Source organism: Chiloscyllium plagiosum, unplaced genomic scaffold, assembly GCF_037043375.1.
Source record: "Chiloscyllium plagiosum isolate Xiang-an unplaced genomic scaffold, Cpla_swu_hap1 HiC_scaffold_17, whole genome shotgun sequence".
NCBI lineage: Eukaryota > Metazoa > Chordata > Chondrichthyes > Orectolobiformes > Hemiscylliidae > Chiloscyllium > Chiloscyllium plagiosum.
Window position 1 is genome coordinate 52974906 of NW_028270155.1, and position 20065 is coordinate 52994970.

At 40.5% G+C, this 20065-nt stretch overlaps 1 protein-coding gene across 5 annotated transcripts in view; it reads right to left on the reverse strand.

The window, feature by feature from the left end:
• The window catches only part of dpep2 (dipeptidase 2), a 93164-nt gene that overhangs the window by 9703 nt on the left and 63396 nt on the right, over window positions 1-20065 (reverse strand). For 4 of the 5 annotated variants that reach the window (XM_087995915.1, XM_043707024.2, XM_043707021.2 and 1 more), the window contains 4 exons: window positions 12545-12721; window positions 9512-9596; window positions 7884-7959; window positions 7665-7800 (listed from right to left, as the gene is read on the reverse strand). In XM_087995915.1, the coding sequence (XP_087852041.1) occupies window positions 7665-7800; window positions 7884-7959; window positions 9512-9596; window positions 12545-12721 (474 nt within the window). Of the gene's footprint in view, window positions 1-2182; window positions 2322-7664; window positions 7801-7883; window positions 7960-9511; window positions 9597-12544; window positions 12722-20065 lie in introns of all 5 variants that reach the window. The other variant, XR_015759962.1, reaches the window with a different exon arrangement.

The window sequence follows — 20065 nt, forward strand, 5'->3', positions numbered from 1 at the left end:
AGTTACTGATCGGGGTTCAAAAAGTCCACAACCATAGCACAGAAAGCCAAAGGATTCCCTGCATGTTATAATGGAAAAATAAGACAGGAACAGGATTAGACTAATTAGCCTCCAACTGTGTTCCCCATTACTTCAGACCATGTTTCATCACATCAATCACCCTCCAGCCAGGATTCTATTTCCTGTGGCATTATCCTGTCCCTCACTTAACAATCCTATTATCATCCCACGCTTCTTCCTTTTATGCCTGCAAAATATTTTGCTATTTTCTGTTCCTTAATCATTTAATTTCAGAGCTCATATTTTCCCTCATAATTGTTTTGTTCCTAACCTTTTCATATTCTCTTCTCTTGTGCATTCTTTTCCTGTCTATGTATTTAATACATACCTTTTTTTCTTATACTCTACTCAATTGTGTTTATCATCCCTGAAATGTCATTAATCTTTAGGCTTTTCTCTGAATTGTGTTAATATGTTTCCTGCAATATAATGTTTCCCATTGTTGTTCTACGTGACTGTTTGCCAATATAGTTGCTCATTTTATTTTCCCAATTGTTACATTCACCTGACAAAATTGTTTTTTCTTGGATCCATTCCTTAGGTTTTCATTAGACTTACATTCTTTCCTCTTTTTGTCCTAAAGTGCTATTTCCTACTAGTCTTATAAAAGTTTCCTACTTTTATTTCTCTTATCTGCTCTGGATTATTCCTAGTACTAGATCCAATGAGAATCTTCTTTTAATGGGTTTTTACATCTTGGGCAAAAAAGGAGACACGTTCACAGGGTAGGAACTCCATTCCCCTCTCCCCCCTCTAACCCCCCTTTACCTACTTCCTCTGTTCAATTATAGTGAAATAATTTGAATCAGTCTTCTGAAGGATTTTATGTTTCTTACTCAATCCTTAATTTGAAGGACTTTAGTGAAGAGGATAAGTTTTTTTTAATGACAGTCTACCATTGTGATTGCCTGAGGTCTTACAGTAAAATGGAAAATGTTTTTGAAATATAATTTACATCTTTCAATTTTATAGCCAACCCCATATCTCGGCTTTGTTTAATGTCCCATTTGAAACATGTCATCTCTGACAGTACAACATTCCTTTAATGTTGCATTAAGTACTAATCTGTTACATTTACATTTTCTCCTTTCGTCAAATGCATCTTGGTGGTAAACACTAAGAATACGGCACTTTGAATTTGCACAGAATATTCAATATGGAAGCAAGTCATTTGGCCCAATAAATCTAAGATGGCCTTTATACTTTACACAATTCACCTTCTATTTCTATCTGCACCATCTCACTCTTTCATTACATCTTTATATTCATAATCTTTCTATTCACATCTCTCAAGAAATGCTCTAGTTTTCATTTGAAAGCATAAAATAAACTTAATTTTGCTACTAGATTTATTCATAACTATATAATGATTATCCACACTCTTATTTTAATTCCTTCAATACCAGTTGCTAGATGTGTATATTTGAATAGTTCTCAACTGGCTTGAGTCAGGAGAACATTATAGAGCCATAGAGTTATATGGCACGGAATCGCAACCTTTGGTCTAACTTCTCAATGCTGACTAGGTATCCTAAATAAATCTAGTCTCATTTGCCAGCATTCAGATCACATCCCTTTAAACATTCCCTATTCAAATACCTATGCCAATAGCTTTTAAATGTTATAATTGTACCAGTCTCCACCACTTCCTCTGGCAGTTCAATCTATACATGTACCACCCACTGTGTGAAAAAGTTGCCTCTCTGGTCCCTTTTAAATCTTTCCTCTCTCATCTTAAACTTATGCCCTGTAGTTTTGGACTCCTCTATCCTAGGAAAAAAAACTGTTCATTCTATCCATGCCCCTCATTATTTTATAAACTTCTGTAAGATCATACCTCAGCCTCCGACATATCAGGGAAAATAACCCCAGCCTTTCCCTATAGCTCAAACTCTCTGACCCTGGCAATATCCTTGTAGATCTTTTCTGAACCATTTCAAGTTTCACAACATCCAGAATATCAAACCAATTAATCTTTATTTTTAATTTGGTTAAGTGGGAATACTTGGCTTAACCCCACACATTTATTTGGTAACATCCTTGCAAGAACTAATGATTAGAATTGAATCCTGATGCCCTGCTATTTTACTCCCCATCAAATGCATAGAATGTTACTAATTACCAGTTAAAGCATTGGTTTTACTTATTGTTCAATCCACTTGCACTTCCACTGTGCTCTAGATTCCAATCTTGAACAGATCATATTTAAAATGTCTTGAGACAGAAAGCCTGCCGACTGTAACACAGTCTGATAACTGAATCTAGTAAGGCAGCAGAGACAGGCAGAAGATTAGTGTTTGGGAATGTGAGCAGGAAGAGATATACAACAATGAATGACACCGTAATACATCCACATGATTGCAGCTATTTGAAATAATAAAAAAAACATATTTGTCATTATAAGTAATTACATTCACAGTATTCAACAATGTTGGTATATGTGCTGCTTCCTAACTGGTATGGTGTGAGGATGGATCTTACCAGGTTTTTTTCCCCTTCGTCTTACTGCCCCACTACAGCACTACTGAAAATCTTGACTTGTTGCCTGGAAAACTTCCAGAGATCTGTACCTAAATAACTCATTTCAGTACATATTTTTCATGTTGTACCCTTGAATATTTGCCAAGTATTCAGCTAAAGCAATTTTAATGTCAGCCAACTTGGCCCACTCATACTGGTCAAAGATGTGGTCTTTCCATTAGAGATTGCTGGATAATACTCAGCAGCAGGAATGCCAGCTAACCTTACAACTTAATGCCAAAGTATACAGACACAGACCACAATAACCATGAACAAACATAGCACAGATCTGAAATCAAACGTGATATTTTCTTAATCCTTATCTTCAACTTCCCACTATCCTAACCAACTATGCTATTATAGGAATTTGGGGGAAGTGTGTGATTAATACAACTTAAGAGTGTGTTTCGCAAACTACACCAAAAGTAATGCAACGCCTTACACCAGCTTCTGTGATACCTTCTACTCCCTGTAGCATTTTTATTTTTAATTAAATTGTCAACCTCTCCCTTGTGACTGGGAAATGGTTTTATAATAGAGACCTACTTGGACTGATAAGCTTTAACTTCTTACTCCACTGGTAATGAACAAACGTCATTGTTTGAGCTACTCTCATTAATCATATCTTGTGTATTTGGAAATAGTCACTGGTATCTATGCTGAGCAGCTGATAGAACTTGTTTGAGTACTACGAATAATGTCAGGAAAAGAGTTCAAACCTTTTAACTGTTTCACACAGCTTTTCAAGTGCAGATTTCCATTAAAGGCTATGAAATCAGAGAATGGGGAAGAGTTATTTTATAATGATAACATTAACAGTGGAAGGGAAGGGGTACTATCTAATGATATAAGCGGTCAAACTGGATTCTGTCAGCATAACGCACAGCTCAAAAAAACATTATTTCTTTTAAACTTTGAACATAGCCCTGAGTGTGAGCCTGTGCGCTGAAGTTGGGAAACAGACATATAACTTAAATATGTGTATCCTCAACTGATAAATCCATAAGCACAATTTAAAACTTCTTTACCCAGAGATTGGTCAGAATGTGGAACACAATACCACAAATGTTTAGCTAACCTGAATAGCATAGACATATTTAAGAGGAAGTTAAACAAAAACACGCTGGAAGCAAATGAAGATTATGTTGACAGAGTTAGGTGGCGAGAGATGGGAGAGCTCATGTGTAACTTTTTTAAACTATTCACTCTTGGGATGTGAGAGTCATTGGGTGACCAGCATTTATTGCCCATCCCTAATTGCCCTTGAGAAGGTGATGGCTAGCTGTCCTCTTGAACTGCTACAGACCATGTGCTGTACATAGACCCACAATGCCCTTAGGGAGCCAATTCCATGATTTTGACCTAGCAACAGCAAAAGGAATGGTGATACATTTCCAAGTCAGAATGGTGACTAGGTTGGAAGGGAATTTGGTTTTGTCCCCATGCATCTGCCGCACTTGAGCTTCTAGATAGAAATGGTCATGGATTTGGAAAGTTCTGTCAAAGGATCTTTGGTGAATTTCTGCAGCGCACCTTATAGATAGAAGACACTGCTGCCACTGAGTGTCAGTGTGTAGTCAATGGATGTTGGTAGATGTGGTGACAATCAAGGGGTTGCTTTGTCCTGGATGATGCCAAACTTCTTGAGTGTTGTTGGAGCTCCATCTATCCAGGAAAGTAATCCATCATACTCCTGTAGATGCTGGACAAGCTTTGGGGAGTCAGGAGACAAATTACTCACCACAGTATTCCTAGCCTTTGAAATGCTCTAGTAACCACTGTGTTTCTGTAGTGAGTCCAGTAGAGTTTCTAATCGATAGTAACCCCAAAGATGTTGATAGTCGGGGATTCGGTGGTGGTAAAAGCATTGAATGTCAAGGGCTAGATTGACTATCTCCAGAGTAAGACAATGTCTAGCATTTGTGTAGTGTGAATGTTATTTGCCACTTGTCAGCCCTGCCTGAATATTGTCCCAATCTTGTTGCATTTGAACATAGAATGCTTCAGTGTCTGAGGAGTCACAAATGGTGATAAAGATAGTTGGGCCTAAGATACTAACCTGAGGGACTCCCTCAGAGATACCCTGGTGCTGAGATGACTGACCTCCGACAACCACAACCATTTTCCTATGTGCCAGGTATGACTCCAACCAGCAGAGAGTTTGCCCCCTCATACCCATTGACAACAATTTTGCTTGAGTTCCTTGATGTCACATTTGGTCAAATGTGGCCTTAATGTCAGTGGCTATCACTCACCTCCCCTCTGGAATTCAGCTCTTTTGTCCATGTTTGAACCATGACTGTAATGAGATCAGGAGCTCAGTGGCCCTGACAGAAACCAAACTGGGCATCACTGAGCAGGTTATTGCTGAGCAGGTGCTGCTTGATAGCACTGTTGATGACACCTTCCATGACTTTACTGATGATTGAGAGTAGCTTGGAGTAGTAATTAGCCGGGTTGGATTTATCCTGCTTTTTGTGTACAGGACATACCCGGGCAGTCTTCTGTACTGTTGGGTAGATGCCAGGGTTGTAGCTGTACTGGAAGAGCTTTGCTAGAGGAGTGGCAAGTTCGGGAGCACAAATCTTCAGTACAATTGCTGGAATGTTGTTAGGGCCCGTAGTTTTTACAATATTCAGTGAGCTTATCGGTTTCTTGATGTCACATGAAGTGAATCAAATTGGCAGAAAACTGGAATTTGTAATGCTGGGGATCACTGGAGAAGGCTGAGATGGATCACCCACTCGGCAATTCTGCCTGAAGATTGGTGTGAATGCTTCTGCCTTATCTTTTGCATGTGTTGGGCTCTTCCACATTTGTGGATATTTGTGGAGCCTCCTCCTCCTCCAGTGAATTGTTTGATTGTTCATCACCATTCATGACTGGATGTGGAAGGACAGCAGAGCTTAGATCTGATCTATTGGCTGTGGGATTGCTTAGCTCTGTATATTACTTGTTGCTTATGCTGTTTGGCATGCATCTAGACCTGTTTAATAGCTGCACCAGGATATGTCTGGTGTTGCTTTAAGCATGCCCTTCTACACCCTGCATTGAACCAGGGTTGATCCCCTGGCTTGATGGTAATGGTTGAGTGGGGTGGTATGCCAGGCTATGAGGTTACAGATTGTGCTGGAATTGATGGCCCACAGCACTCTATGGATACCTAGTCTTGAGTTGCTAAATCTGTTCAAAGTCTGTCCCATTTAGCACAGTGATAGAGCAACACAACATGGTAGTCTCAATGTGCAAAATGACAGTGCAGTGGTCACTCTTACTGACTCTGTCATGGACAGATGCATCTGCAGCCAGTAGACTGCTAAAGATATAGAGTGGTTGGACCAAATAGTCTGTTTCTGTACAGTAAATTCTAAGTTGCTTTTTGTTACTTTCCTTCATTTAGAGAGAAAAATATGAAATGCTCAAGTGTTGAAGATGCAATATTTGTTTTCAAAGAGGAAATATCTTGGATTGTTTCCCACTTAGACAAGAAAAGGTTTCATTTTTGATTTTATTTGGTGCTTCTTCCAAAAATTTGGAATTTAGAATGAAAATTGGCTTTGATTGAAAGCAAGGTAGTTTTCATCAATTTTATTGAAAACCGCTCTCAAATTGTCACTTAGAACTCATTATTTATCTTCAAATTCTTTCACCCAATAGCACCAAGCAAAGTCTATTTTATGGGGGAAAAGCCTCAAAACGAATTTCTTTATAATTTTTGAAAATTGTTCAACAGCAAAGGGCACATTATGCTCATTATTATTGAACTCAAAATATGATTCCTGAAGAAGGGCTTATGCCCGAAACGTCGATTCTCCTGCTCCTTGGATGCTGCCTGACCTGCTGCGCTTTTACAGCAACACATTTTCAGCACAAAATATCTTCAGCCAGGGCTGTGTTTAAAAACCAAAAACAGCCTTCAAAATGTTGCCCGGCGAAAGTGAAGCCTGCAGATGCTGGAGATCAGAGTTGAGAGTGTGGTGCTGGAAAAGCACAGCAGGTCAGGCAGCATCCGAGGAGCAGGAGAGTCGACATTTCGGGCAAAAGTCCTTCATCAGGAGGCCCTTCCAGATGAAGGGCTTTTGCCTGAAACGTCGATTCTTCTGCTCCTCGGATGCTGCCTGACCTGCTCTGCCTTTCCAGCACCACACTCTCAATTGAAAATGCTGCCCACCTATTCTTCCAATGAAGATATCTGCAGTTGATCTGGATAAATGTCCCTTCTGATGTACTTCTTGATCTGAAATAATTGGATCTCAGACATAGTGTTGTTCATTTTAATTCGGTCTTACTGAAAAATGTTGCTGGTATGTACAGGCTAACAGATGCTTATACGGATGAGAGAAAAGAAAATCTTTGTGCAGACTAAAAATGGCAATATAATTCTACCCTATGACTTTTGTAATTTTCTTTTGGTAGTAACTGCTTGTTATGTCTCATTGTAGACAGGCAGGAGGCTGGAAGAACACAGCAAACCAGTCAGCATCAGGAGGTGGAGAAGTCGATGTTTTGGGTGTAACCGTTCTTCAGGACTGAGGATGAGTGTGGTGGCAGCTGCAGATAAAGGGGGTAGCGGAAGGGGGGGGGGGGGCAGGGTGGTGAAGTGGGGATAGGTGAAGACAGGTAGAGGGTACGGTCAATGGGAGGAATGAATCCGGTTAATGATAGAGAGCAGCGGCAGTGAGAGGGAGGGGCTGGGAAGGGGGTCGGGGTATAGGAAGGGAGGTTTATGTCTTACTGCCAGATAAGAGACTACCACTAAGCCACTGAAAATATTATCTTGTGCTGAGCACTTGTTCACATTGCCTCTCCCTTTAAATTTTCCTTCACTCTTTGATATTGCTGAGACTGAGGGTTGGGGCCTCTCACTCAAGGCAGTTATTTTATATACAGCTGCACATTTCCTCCTTCACTGCAATGATAAAAGAGGGTTGGAAGAAGGAAGGGCATGATTTCATTGTTGAAGTTTGCTCCTAATGCTGGTTTCTTCGGACAATTTTGACTCTTAGCAGAGGTGACATTATTTAGCTAACACAAACAGTGACGAGGTGATCCAGCCCTCCAACCTCTCACACTGGGTCTCTTACCTTTTCCACACTGCGGAAAACCCGCAGAAAGTTGTATCGAAGTACAGCTTTTAGTTCTTTTTCTGGCCACTTGCGTCTCAACAATTCCTCAATGAGTGCAGGATATTTGGACACATCTTCCAGACCCTGTGGGAACCTGCAACCCACCACAACTGTCAGGCGATATTAGGCAACATATCAAAAGAAGAAGTAACCATTGGATTATGATTGAATACAAACCCAGTGGCCCCATCATAGTCTCCACCTATTCCAACTGACTCGTATCCCGCAATCTTTTTGATGTGGTCGAAATGATCTGTAACAGAAGGCACAAATTGTAACATCAACTGTGACAAGAAGTTCCAATGTTCTAAATGAATTCTCAGTGAGGTTCAAAATTCAATAAGAAATTAAAAGCAAGTCCATTTATTCTTAACAAGCTGCACATTGATTGAAACCTGTTATGGGGATAAAATTCAGATTTTTAAAATTTGCTTGTGTTAATTTACTCTTAGAGTTTCCAGGACAGTCCGAAACCATTCAGCCCATCGCATCAGAGTCATTTCTAACTTTTCAAATCAATTAAACCCCTCCCCCACCACTACATTTGCATCTTCTGTCTTTATTGTTCTCTTTATTGAGACAGACACTCAGATGTGGTGTCAGATACTGTGGTGTGGAATTGTGATTGATTTGTAGCTCTGAGGATAGAAACTCTGCAAGTTACCACTTGCTCCACTAATACAGCATCACTGCTGTGGGGAGGTGATCACAGACATTCATTTTCATCCATTACTTATCTGTCTCAGTATCTTACCTGTAGTCCTAAACAGGAACAGGTTATAGATATCATCGGCCTAGGTGCTGCTCCTAGCACAGGCCATGGTCAAAGTAAAGGGATCCCCTGGAATCCCCAAACCCCTGGTTATTGGGCCCTATAGTTCCTGATCCCAGGCCTTGGTCTGAGGCACATCTACATTTCTCTTGGAACGTGGGCTTAGATTAATAGCTGTTTTGTGGCTAGTGTGGACATGATGAATCAAATGTGCTCCTTCTCTATCCTGGAATTTTAAAGTTTTTATGTAATCTGCTCTGATTAACATACTGCTTAGCTTTTCACTTCATCCTGTACCAATCCCCCAAATATGATTTCTACCTGATCAGGCACTTACATTCATAGAATCACAGAATTAGTACAATGCAAACAGAAGCTATTCAGTCTGTTGTAACTGCAACAACACTCCAAATGAGCAAATCACTGAGTTAATCTGCCTGAAACCTAGCACGTTTCCTTTTTAGATAACAGTCTAATTCAGAATTCCCCTGTGAAATGCTTCACATGAAACTAACTCCACCACAGTGTTAGCCAATGTAATGCAGACTTTAACCATTCACTGACTAAGAAATCCTTTCATCATGTCCCTTTTGTTTCTTTGGCCAATTACTTTAGGTCAATGCTATCTTGTGTTCTCAATCCTTTCCTGAATGGGAATCCTTTCTCTATCTGTTCTGTGCAAGATTGCTGACTCCCTATTCTTATTCACTACAGTAAAGAAAAACAAATTAATAAGTAAATGATGGAGGCTGTGTTCCACATTTCATACGACATAACCTTTCATTTTGATCTCAAGGTATTTAACTAAAATTAAGGCATAGCTTCTCGTCTCATCACCAGAGTATCCCATGAATTCTTTCACCCTGAAACATTTGTGAGCAAGTACATAAGTGATTTATTTCATCCAAAGGAACAATTTCATAACTTGACTATAAATATTGGAACATCAAAGGCTGTAAACCTTTTAAAAGGGTTTGGGGGCAGAATAGCATAACAATTGCTTTATCCCAGTGCAACTGTTCAAATCAATTACCTGCAACTCTAGAAATATTGGAAAGCTTCTGACAGGAGACAAAACCAGAGTAGAAGTTCACCATTACTAAGCCGTTGTTCTTTTTCTGAAAAAAATGTCGCAGAGAAAATCACAGCTGATGTGAACACATATTTCCTTATTTAATTCTTATTTTTAATGTTGAGGTTATTTTCCACAAAATCTTCAGACCTTCTTGAATTCTCTTGCTGAGAGATTAGGATGGCTGGGACAATGTTTCTGATGTTTCTTTGTTCGTTGTAAACATCTGTTGCCTCCCATTTGACATCTGCTTTCAGATGTAAGATTGAGATCAGGAACTCTGTGGGGACATGACCAATGCAGCAGCATATTGGCATAGCAATGATTCATTGAACCATTACTGCAATGCAGATGAAATTCACCAGAATGATTACAGGGGTTAAGAGTTTTAACTACAAAGTTTTATTAGGGAAGCTGAGGTTTTTCTCATTGGAGCAAAGGACACAGAGGAATGGGAGCTTTAATTTATGATAGTTTGAGATAAATTAGACAAAAGGCCATGACAGTATCCTGCAGGCACAGTGTAAGATATTGAGCGAGAGATTGTGTAAAAGAAACTCTTTTCTCTGTCAGTGATAATGATTTGGAACTCTGCCTACGAAGAGTTGGAAGCAGAGCAATTAATAATTTCAAAAGAAAATTACATAGACATTTGAGCAAACTAACCTTGCAGGGCTAAGCGCATAGAGAGGGGGAATGGAATTGATTCAATTACTCAACAGTGTTATGGACTAAAGGTTGAATAACCTCCTATTACTCCTATTGTGTAACCTCATGATCCATCGTATCACCCATTCCACTGTTACCGTCAAGCCAAGAGGCCATCCCTGGTTCAATAAAAGTGCAGGAAGACATGTCTGGAGTAGCACCAGGCGTATGTCAATGAATATATGGTGCCAACTTAGTAAAGCTACAGTGTAGGACTGCTTGCATGCCAGAACAATGGCAGCACCATGTGACAGATGGAGGTAAGCAATCCCACAACTAAGCGATCAAATCTAAGTTCCCTTGTCATGAAGGTGGTGAACAATTAGACAACTAATCAGAATGGGAGGCTCTCCAAATATCCCCTCCCTTAATGAGTGGGGGAGAACCCAGCTCATCAGTGCAAAAGCGTTTACAACAACTTTCTGTCAGAGGTGCCAAGTGGATGATCCATCTCAGCTTCCTCTGCGGTCCTCAGTTTCATAATCTTCAGCCAATTTGACTCACTCCACATGATGTCAAGTAGTGGCTGGAGGCACTGGATACTGCAAAGGCTATGGCCCTGAGTACATCTCAACAATAGTGTTCTAATAGCACGCAATAGCCATTTCCTGAGCCATGTTATTCCAGCATAACTATTGGCATTTAACTGGTAATGTGGAAAATTGCTCAAAAGTACTTATTGGGCAAATCCAAACCAGCTGATCACCATGCGGTCAGTCTACACTTATCATCAGCAGAGTAATACATGGGGTCATCAAAAGGTGCTAATAAATGGCACCTACTCAGCAATAATCTGTTCACTGACAGCCAGTTTGTGTTCCACCAAGGCTTCTCAGCTCTTATTACAGTCTTGTTTCACACATTGACAGAACAGTTGAATTTCAGAAAGGAAGTGGAAATAGTAGCCACTGACATCAAGGCTGCATTCGGCCCAGTGTGGCATCAAGGAGTCCTAGCAAAACTGGAATCAATGGGAATCAGGGGCAAACTCTCTCTGGTACATAGGAAGATGGTTTTGGCTGTTCAAAGTCAATTATCTGAGCTCCAAGACATCTCTGCAGGAATTCCTCAAGGTAGTGGCCTAGGCCCAACCATCTTCAGCTATTTCATCAATTACCTTTCCTTCATCGTAAGGTCAGAATTGGGCACAATTCACAACTCCCCAGATGCTAAAGCAGCCAGTGTCCAAATGCAGCAAGACCTGGACAACATCCTCAGACTGGGACTAATAAGTGGGAAGTAACATTTGCATCTCACAAGTACTAGGTAGTGACCAACTCAAACAAAAGAAGCAGCTAACCATCTCCCTTTGATGCTCAATGGTGTTTACCATCACTTAATCCCCCACTGGCAATATCCCAGGGATTGCCAGTGATCAGAACCTGAACTGGACCAGCCATATAAATTCTGTAGCTACAGAAGCACTTAACTTACAATGTGAGTAACTCATGTCCTGTCTCCCCTCGCCTGCCCACCAACTTCAGGAGTCTACTTTCGACTTGCCTGGATGACTGCACAAGGAGGTCAATACCCTAAAGGACAAAGCAGCCTGCCATCCACCACTTTCATACAATTCACCATCAATGCACAGTGACAATGGTAAGTACCATTTACAAAATACATTGTACCAACTCAGAGAGGCTCAGTCTTAGAACTTTCCAAACCTGCAACCTCTCACCTGGAAGGACAGAGGCAGATGTATGGAAACACCACCTTCTGCCGCTTTCCCTCCAAGCACACGGTATCCTATGTTGGAACTATAGCAGCTTTCCTTCAGTGTCACTGGGTGAAAACCTCAGAATCCCTCCCTAACAGTCCAGTGGGTGTTCCCCAGGGACTGTAGTAGTCCAAGCTGGCAGCTCACCACAATCTAACTAGGGATGGACATCCGATCCTAGCCTAGCCTAGCCTCAACACCCACATACCATGAACAAATAAAAGTAAAATCACCCAACACTAACATATCACATTTTACAAAATCAGCAGCATAAACAGCTTTGTTCTCATAGGAAAGCCAAAACAAATGACCTGCCATAAAATGCAAAGTTTAGTGGCGTAAACAGGGTTTGTTGCATATACAGCGAAGATATGGTGGCCAAGCAGATGATGCTCAGGGAATGTTTGCCCCCAGTAGTACGAGCTGGGCCACACCATGGTTATTTCTCCTGTGTAAACATCTATCGCTGCTCCTGGCATACCACGATAACATCAGTAAATTGTAAATTGTGTTCTCTGAACAATTATTAAAGAGAAACATCATCATAGAATTGAGTTTGAATTGCTTACGATCATCTTGAGAAGTTCATCTGGAACATTCCTGTGATGTTGGCAGATAGCGTAAGCCGATGAGTGGCTGAAGATAACCGGTGCCCTGGAGATGTTAAGGACCATTTTTGCTGTGTTACTGGAAGTATGTGACAGATCTATTATCATTCCCAATCGATTCATCTCCTTCACAACCTCCTAAAATTCAACATTAAATTTACACAGTTTATTGATGTCAGTCTCCTTGAGCACTCACATGAAAATCTGTTGACTTGCAACTTTCATGTTCATCAAAGTGTCTGTTGGAGCTAAGGATTAAACTCTCCCAGATCAAGTAAATGGATAGCAGATATAACACACTTCATGCCCAGCCTCAAATAGCCATTCTTCCAATGTGACAGCTTTTTCATTGCCCCATTCAGGATTCTTAAGCCTGAGTAAAGTTGCCAAGTGTTGGACTGTTGGACTGATATTTCCAAAACTTGTTGCACTTTGAACACTTCCAGTCACCAAACATGGGATGTCTCACCTCCAGCAGCTTGAGCTGTGTGAGAATCTCTGAAAATGTCTCAGGTGCACAGAAGATTCCAGGGCACTAGTTTGAAAAAGAACAGAGGGCTTTTCTTACAGGTCTGGGCAATACTTTCCCTCAAAATAACAGATGAACTGGCCATTATTTGTAATAGCTTGCTGTGTAAAAATGATCCACTGTGCATGACAACAGTGACTTACTAAGACCTGAGAAAGGGGATAAACAAGGGGCAAGCTTGCACCCCTCCAAGTTCCAAGCTGGCCTGAGCATACTACCAGATAAGCAGCAACTATTGGACAAGTAGCCTGTCAAACGGGTTGGTCTATGCAGCAGATTGGATGCTTCGGACACTGCCAGAATAATAGTGATCAATGGCTGGCTAGAACATGCCAAGTTCCCCAGTCCTTCCTTTCTCACTAGGCTCACCAGAGGAGGAGAGTTCTGTTTGGTGGCAGTTGGGAGGGTGGATACACAGAGCTGGAGTGCAAGATAGGCAAAGCACGTGCCACTTCATTCCTAGAATTGTGACCACAACCTTTAAGAAGCAGTAAGGGAATGTAATTGTGCTGAGACATCATAGGGCTTTATTTATAAACATTGCCAGTGGGCTGGGTTATCAAGCGATTGTACAATTGAGTGGTTCAGCAACATGGCAGTCTGAGGATGTAGTTCAAGTGGGTGCATTTTTGTAACTCTAAGTCTTCCTGAACCCCTGATAACCACATTACTTATAAAAGTGTACAAGTGGATTGCAGATTTATTTTCCCCAGGGGAATGCCGCTCAAATTTACACTTCTATGCTCAAGGTATGTACTGCTCAAAGCATTTCCAAAGCAGAATATTATACTTAGAAAGCTTGAATTCAGCAGTAAGGAAGCAAGAACTACTCTATTGGAACAGCAATTAAAAAATTAAACTTTCTGAACTACAAAACAGACAGGAGCTTTGCAATCTGTGGATAGCTATTAAGTAGATAATGAGTAAAAACTAACAAAGAAGCATGGAAATATAGATGTAGTAATGTTGTCTAGCCATTCTGAATTTTTGTAAATGCAAAGTGTGAGGAAGCTGATTACTTTCATTCGATAAGGCAGTGAAGCTGCAGTTCATTACTGAAACACAGAGTTAGCCCTCTGGCTAGAAGCCTGTCCATAGCAGGTACTATCAATAGCTGCCATTATAATGATATTGCTGTTAGAATAGATTTTCAATAACCTGTGTCACAGTTTCATGTCTTCCCTTCTCCATTTATAATTTATTTTCTCAACCTGTGGTATCCCAGACTCCACAAATGTTGATTGATGCTACTACTTTTGTAAGGATGGCAGAAATGCACAGTGCCAATGTAACATAAGATATTGAGTGCACAACAACACTTAGCTTTTGAGTACTTGGTGAAGAACGGCTCACACCAGTTTGAATCCCCAGAATGCCCAATATAAATCTACCTATTTCTTATGAACAGACTGTTTCAAATTTCTGGCATCCGCAGTTTGTTTTATTTTTCAAAGCTGTTTCCTGACCTTTGACAACTCAGGAGATGCATACATATAGTCCAGAAAGAATACCAAAAAACATACAAATCAGGAACAGGATTATACCACTCAGCCCTTATGTTTGTTCTGCCACTCAATGAAATCATGGCTGATCGGATTATTTGACCTGCCTACCCCAATAAACTTTCACTTCTCCCCCCTCCCTTTCTTTATCAAGAATCTATGCACCCCTACCTTAAGAAAACACTTAAAGCTTCATTTTCCTCTGCCTTTTCAGGAAGAGAGAGTTCCAAAGATTCAAAAACCTTCAGTGAGAAAAAATCTCCTTGCCTTCATCTTAAATGGGCGACTGATTTTTAAATGCGACGATATAATTGTAGATTCTCCTACAACAGGAAACATCCTTTCCATATCCACCCTGTCATGACTGCTCAGGTCTGAAATGTTTCAATCAAGTTTCAAGATCTCAGTTCCAGCAGTTACAAGCCTAGCCTGACTAATTGTTCTTCATAAGGCAATCCATCTAACCCAGGTATTACTCCAATGACACTTCACTGAACTACTTCTGATGTAGTTATGTCCTTGCTAAATAAGCAGACCAATACCATCCACAACAGTCTAGTGTGCCCTCAACAATGCTCTGTATAATGTAAGCAATACCTGCATATGTTGGTACTCAATTCCTCTTGGAACAAACATTCTGATCATTTTCCTAATTACTTCCTGTATTTGTATGCTGACTTCGTGTGGTTCACGTACTATGACTCCCTCTGCATCTCAGAACTCTGCAATCTCTCACCATTTAAAATGCTTTATTAATTCTTTCTACCAAAATGGATAATTACAACTTTCCAAAATTATCATCCATTTGGCAGATTTTTGCTCTCTCAGATTTTGTGTGCCTTTTCTTAACCTCCTTATACTTCTTCACAATTTACCTCCCTACCAGTCTTTGTGACATCATTGCATTTTGCAATCAGACCTTCAGTACCTTCATCAAAGGCATTTATACACATAGTTTAAAACTGACACTCTGACACTGATCCCTGTGGCACCTAAACCATTACAATCTTGCCAACCAGAAATTGGCCCATTTATTTGTTTCCTATTAGCTAGACACAATAGATGCCAAACTTCTATTCCTGGAAATTTGTTACTCTCTACACCTCATTGTATTTTCCACAATAATTCTTGATATAGTACTTTACCAAATGTCTTCTGAAGATTTAGGTACAGGAGATGGAATTTTGCCTTCATTTCAATGCAAAGAGAGTATTGAAATAGGGAGCTGAAAATGTGTTGCTGGAAAAGCACAGCAGGTCAGGCAGCATCCAAGGAGCAGGAGAATCGACGTTTCAGGCATGAGCCCTTCTTCAGGATTCCTGAAGAAGGGCTCATGCCTGAAACGTCAGTTCTCCTGCTCCTTGGATGCTGCCTGACCTGCTGCGCTTTTCCAGCAACACATTTTCAGTTCTGATCTCCAGCATCTGCAGTCCTCACTTTCTCATTGAAATAGGGAGGTCTAGCTAAAACTTTACTAGGCATTAATTAGTCGAGAGAAGGTTCACTAGACTGATATCAGGTATAGAGAGACTGTGGGGTTAGATCAAGTAGGATCAGCCTGAATTCGTTGGTATTTTGTAGAATGAGAGGCAACCTTATTGAAACATACAAGATGCTTAGGGGATTTGCCAGTGTAGATGCTTCTCTTACAGGAGAATCTAGGTTCAGAGGGCATAATCTCAGAAAAGGGATTGCCCATTTAAGACGGGATGGGGAGGAATTTCTTCTGAGGTAGTGAATCTGCAAATTGTTCAGCACAAATGACTTCAAACTTTGCTCCTTATGTATATTTAAGGTTGAAATAAACAGATTTTTAATCCGAAAGGGAATCAAGGGTTATGGGAGAAAAGGCAGGAAAGTGAGGATTATCAGATCAGCCATGATCTCATTGACTGTAGGAGCAGACTTGATGGATTGAATAGACAATTTCTGCTCCTGTGTTTTACCATCTTAAATCAACCAGTTCAACTTTATACGCACTATGTTTCATTTTCACAGAACTCCAATAAATTGAGTGAACAGGTCTTCCCTTTCAGAAAACCATGCTGACTTTGATTGATTACCTTGCATTTTACTAACTGTCCTGCTACATCATCTTTAGTGATAACCTCGAACGTCTTCTCTAGGTAAGTGTTAAGTGGCCGGTAGATCTTTAGTTTCTGTCTCCCTCTTCTTTTGAATGAAGGAGTTACATTCGCTATTTTCCAATGTAATGACACCTTCCGAGAATCAGGAAATTTTGGACAATTATAGCCAGCACATTACTTATCTCATTCACTGCATCTTTGAAGACTTTAGGATAAAAGTCCGTCAGAAGCCAGAGACTTGTCAGGTTACAGCTTCAACAACTTTCTCATTACCATTTCCACAATGGTTGTAACTTTTCCAAGTTCCTCCCTCGCTTCCTTTCAATTCTTCATTGATAGCAATTTCTGGGAACATAGGAACATTGGAGCAGGAAGAGACCATTCATCCTCTCAAACCTGCTCCATTATTGTCAATCTTGGCTGATTATCTACCTCAGTGCTATATTCTCACACCTCATTTTGAAGAGGCTTCCATATCTTGCTTGTACTGAGCTCTGATGTTGTTTGCAACTAGCATTGCTAGTGAAAAAGTAGCATTGAACAACTTGTTTTGTCTACATGTGTAAATAGGGGGAATGTGTGCAACATCCTAACCTATTACCGTGGTGCTTTAGTATGCATCATTAAACCTCAGAACGTTGGCTTGGGCACCATATGATGCCAGCAAGTCAGTTAACGATTTGTATTTTCCACAATGGTGGCCTGATAGCCGAATCTATTTTTATGTAATCTGCTAAGATGATATCGTCCAGGCCTTGCTGCCTGTGACCACAGAATGCTGAAGAGTTGTGAACAGTAGTGCACTCTGCAACTCTCTCATCTGGGTCTACGAATCCTGCCCATAGATGCAGAAGGAAATCACACTGAGCAAGAATTAGGGCAATTGTTAGTATGTCATCTTAATGATCGCCTTTCATGGTGAACAGCAGCTACTTATAATATTGCAAAATGAAGTTTCTAACTGCTTATGATTTGATATAACAACGCTGTTTCTTCTTTTGGCTTCTCCCATTTTACGTGGGTTCATCACAATGCTAGTTGATCACTCCTGCTGCCACCACCACCTGATTCTCTCTCTCTCCCCAACAGACAACCATATCACTTCCATCTTTTTCAGTTACTTTCTTCAATGTTTTCACAATATCCTGATATGCTGGATATTGATTTTGTTCTCTTTTCTCCGCACGATATCCATCTCAGCACTTACCTCTCAATGGTATTCAGTCACTGGTCTTGTCTTCTTGATATTTCCTTCTTGATTAGATAACAAGGTCAGTCTCTGAAATGCCTTGTGATTCTCCCTTTCAGTTTCAGCAACAGTTTTCTATCATGTAACATTCAACTGTACTTTTTCCAAATACTCCAAACAGAGCTAATCTATTACTTAATTTCTCTCTTCTCAAACTTTCATCTTCTGCCACCACTGACCCCAGGAACTTGAAAATATTCATTTCCTGTGTTTTCATCTCAAACCTTTCCCCCTTCACTCTGATGCTCGCTCCTTGTCCCAATCTGATTGTCTATGAATGTTCATTGATCGTCAGAAGCCATTTTCCAGTGTCTGTCTCTAGTTCTCCAGATGTCCGATTGTCTTCCCATCAGTCCCACCACATCACCCAATGTCAATCGCAAACATCACTTCCCATCTCACTTCCTTTAGTTACAACATTCAACATGTTGAGAGAAAGGGACTCAGCGCTTATCCTTGATATGATCCACCTTTGGCTTTGAAATTGTCACAAACCCTCACACTGTTTCTCACTGTAACTCTGGAACTCCTTGCATATGTCGATAATTATTGTAATTACTTCTCAGGGACACCACAAATTCTAGGAGATCTCCAGACCTCCTTGTGAAGCACTTGGTCATAAGCCTTCTCGAGATCAATGATTAAAATCTTCATAATGTATTGACCTTCCTGATATTTCTCCACTACTTGTCTCAAAACAATAGTAAACACAGTTGTGATCCATGCACTGATCCCAGTCACACTCCACTTGTTCTGGAGACATATCTTGAATATCCCTCCCTTATTCTAACTCTGTCTTCTATTAGTTAGCCAATTATTTATGCATGTTAATGTGCTATGTGGAACACTAAGTCCCTTATCTTGCAAAGTAGCCTTATGGGCGGTACCCTATTGAATGCCATTACATTATATCCATTGGTTCTCCTTTATCTATCCTGTTGCTATCAAAATAAGACCATAAGAAATAGGGACAGGAGTAGGCCTTTTGGCCCCTCAAACCTGTTCTGCCATTCAATAGGATCATGGCTGATCTGATATTCCTCATATCCACTTTCTTGCCCTTTCCCTGTAGCCGTTGATTCCTCTACTGACCAATAATCTACTGATCTCAGCCATAAAACTCTACCCCCACAGTTCTCTGTGACAAGGAGTTCCAAAGACTCTCAGGTCTCTCAGAAAAGGAATTCCTGCACGTCCTAGTTTTAAATTGGCACCGCTTTATTCTGACCCTATGTCCCCATGCTCCTAGATTTTCCCATGATGGGAAGCATCATCTCAGCGTTTACCCTGGCAAGCCCCTTTAAGAATCCTACATGCCTCAATGAAATTACGTCTCATTCTTCTAACCTCCCGTGAGTAGAGTCCCAACCTGTTTAACTTTACTCATAAGACAATCCCTCCATACCAGGGATCATCCTAGTAAACATTTTCTGAGCTGCCTCCAACAAAATAATATTTTTGTCAAATAATTCTAATTATTCTGTCAGGCATGATTTCAATCTCATGAGGCCATGCTTAATTATATTACATATTTCTAAAAGCTCTGCTATTAAAGTCTTTATAATAGATTCGAATATGTGCCCTATGACAGGTGTTAAGCTAACTAAGGTAAAGTTTCCATAGTCTTACTAGATCATGGGGCTGCTGTCTCAGTCGGAAGAGAGAGAGAGAGAGAGAGAGAGAGAGAGAGAGAGAGAGAGAGAGAGAGAGAGAGAGAGAGAGAGAGACAGACAGACAACTGGTGGTGGTTTAACCGGAGGGTCACCACAACTCGAAGGAAAGATATTGACAAGGAGAGTCCTTCATGGTAACCTCAGCCTTTACGAGAACTGAACCACACTGTTTGTATCATATTGTATCACAAACCAGCCATGCAGCCAACTGAGCTAACTGTCATAGTTAATTGTGTTGGTTTCCCTTCCTTATTGAATAAGGTTGGCAAATTTTCCAGTTCTCTAGACATTTCCAATTCTGAAGGATTTTTGCAAAATTACTACCAGTGCATCTTTCTCTTGTACTTTCTCTCTAGCAATAGTTACTTGATTATTTTGGGTCATCTTTCCTTGATTGAGAAGATTCCTAATCCTCTGGCTTACCACAAGTACCACGTTGTAT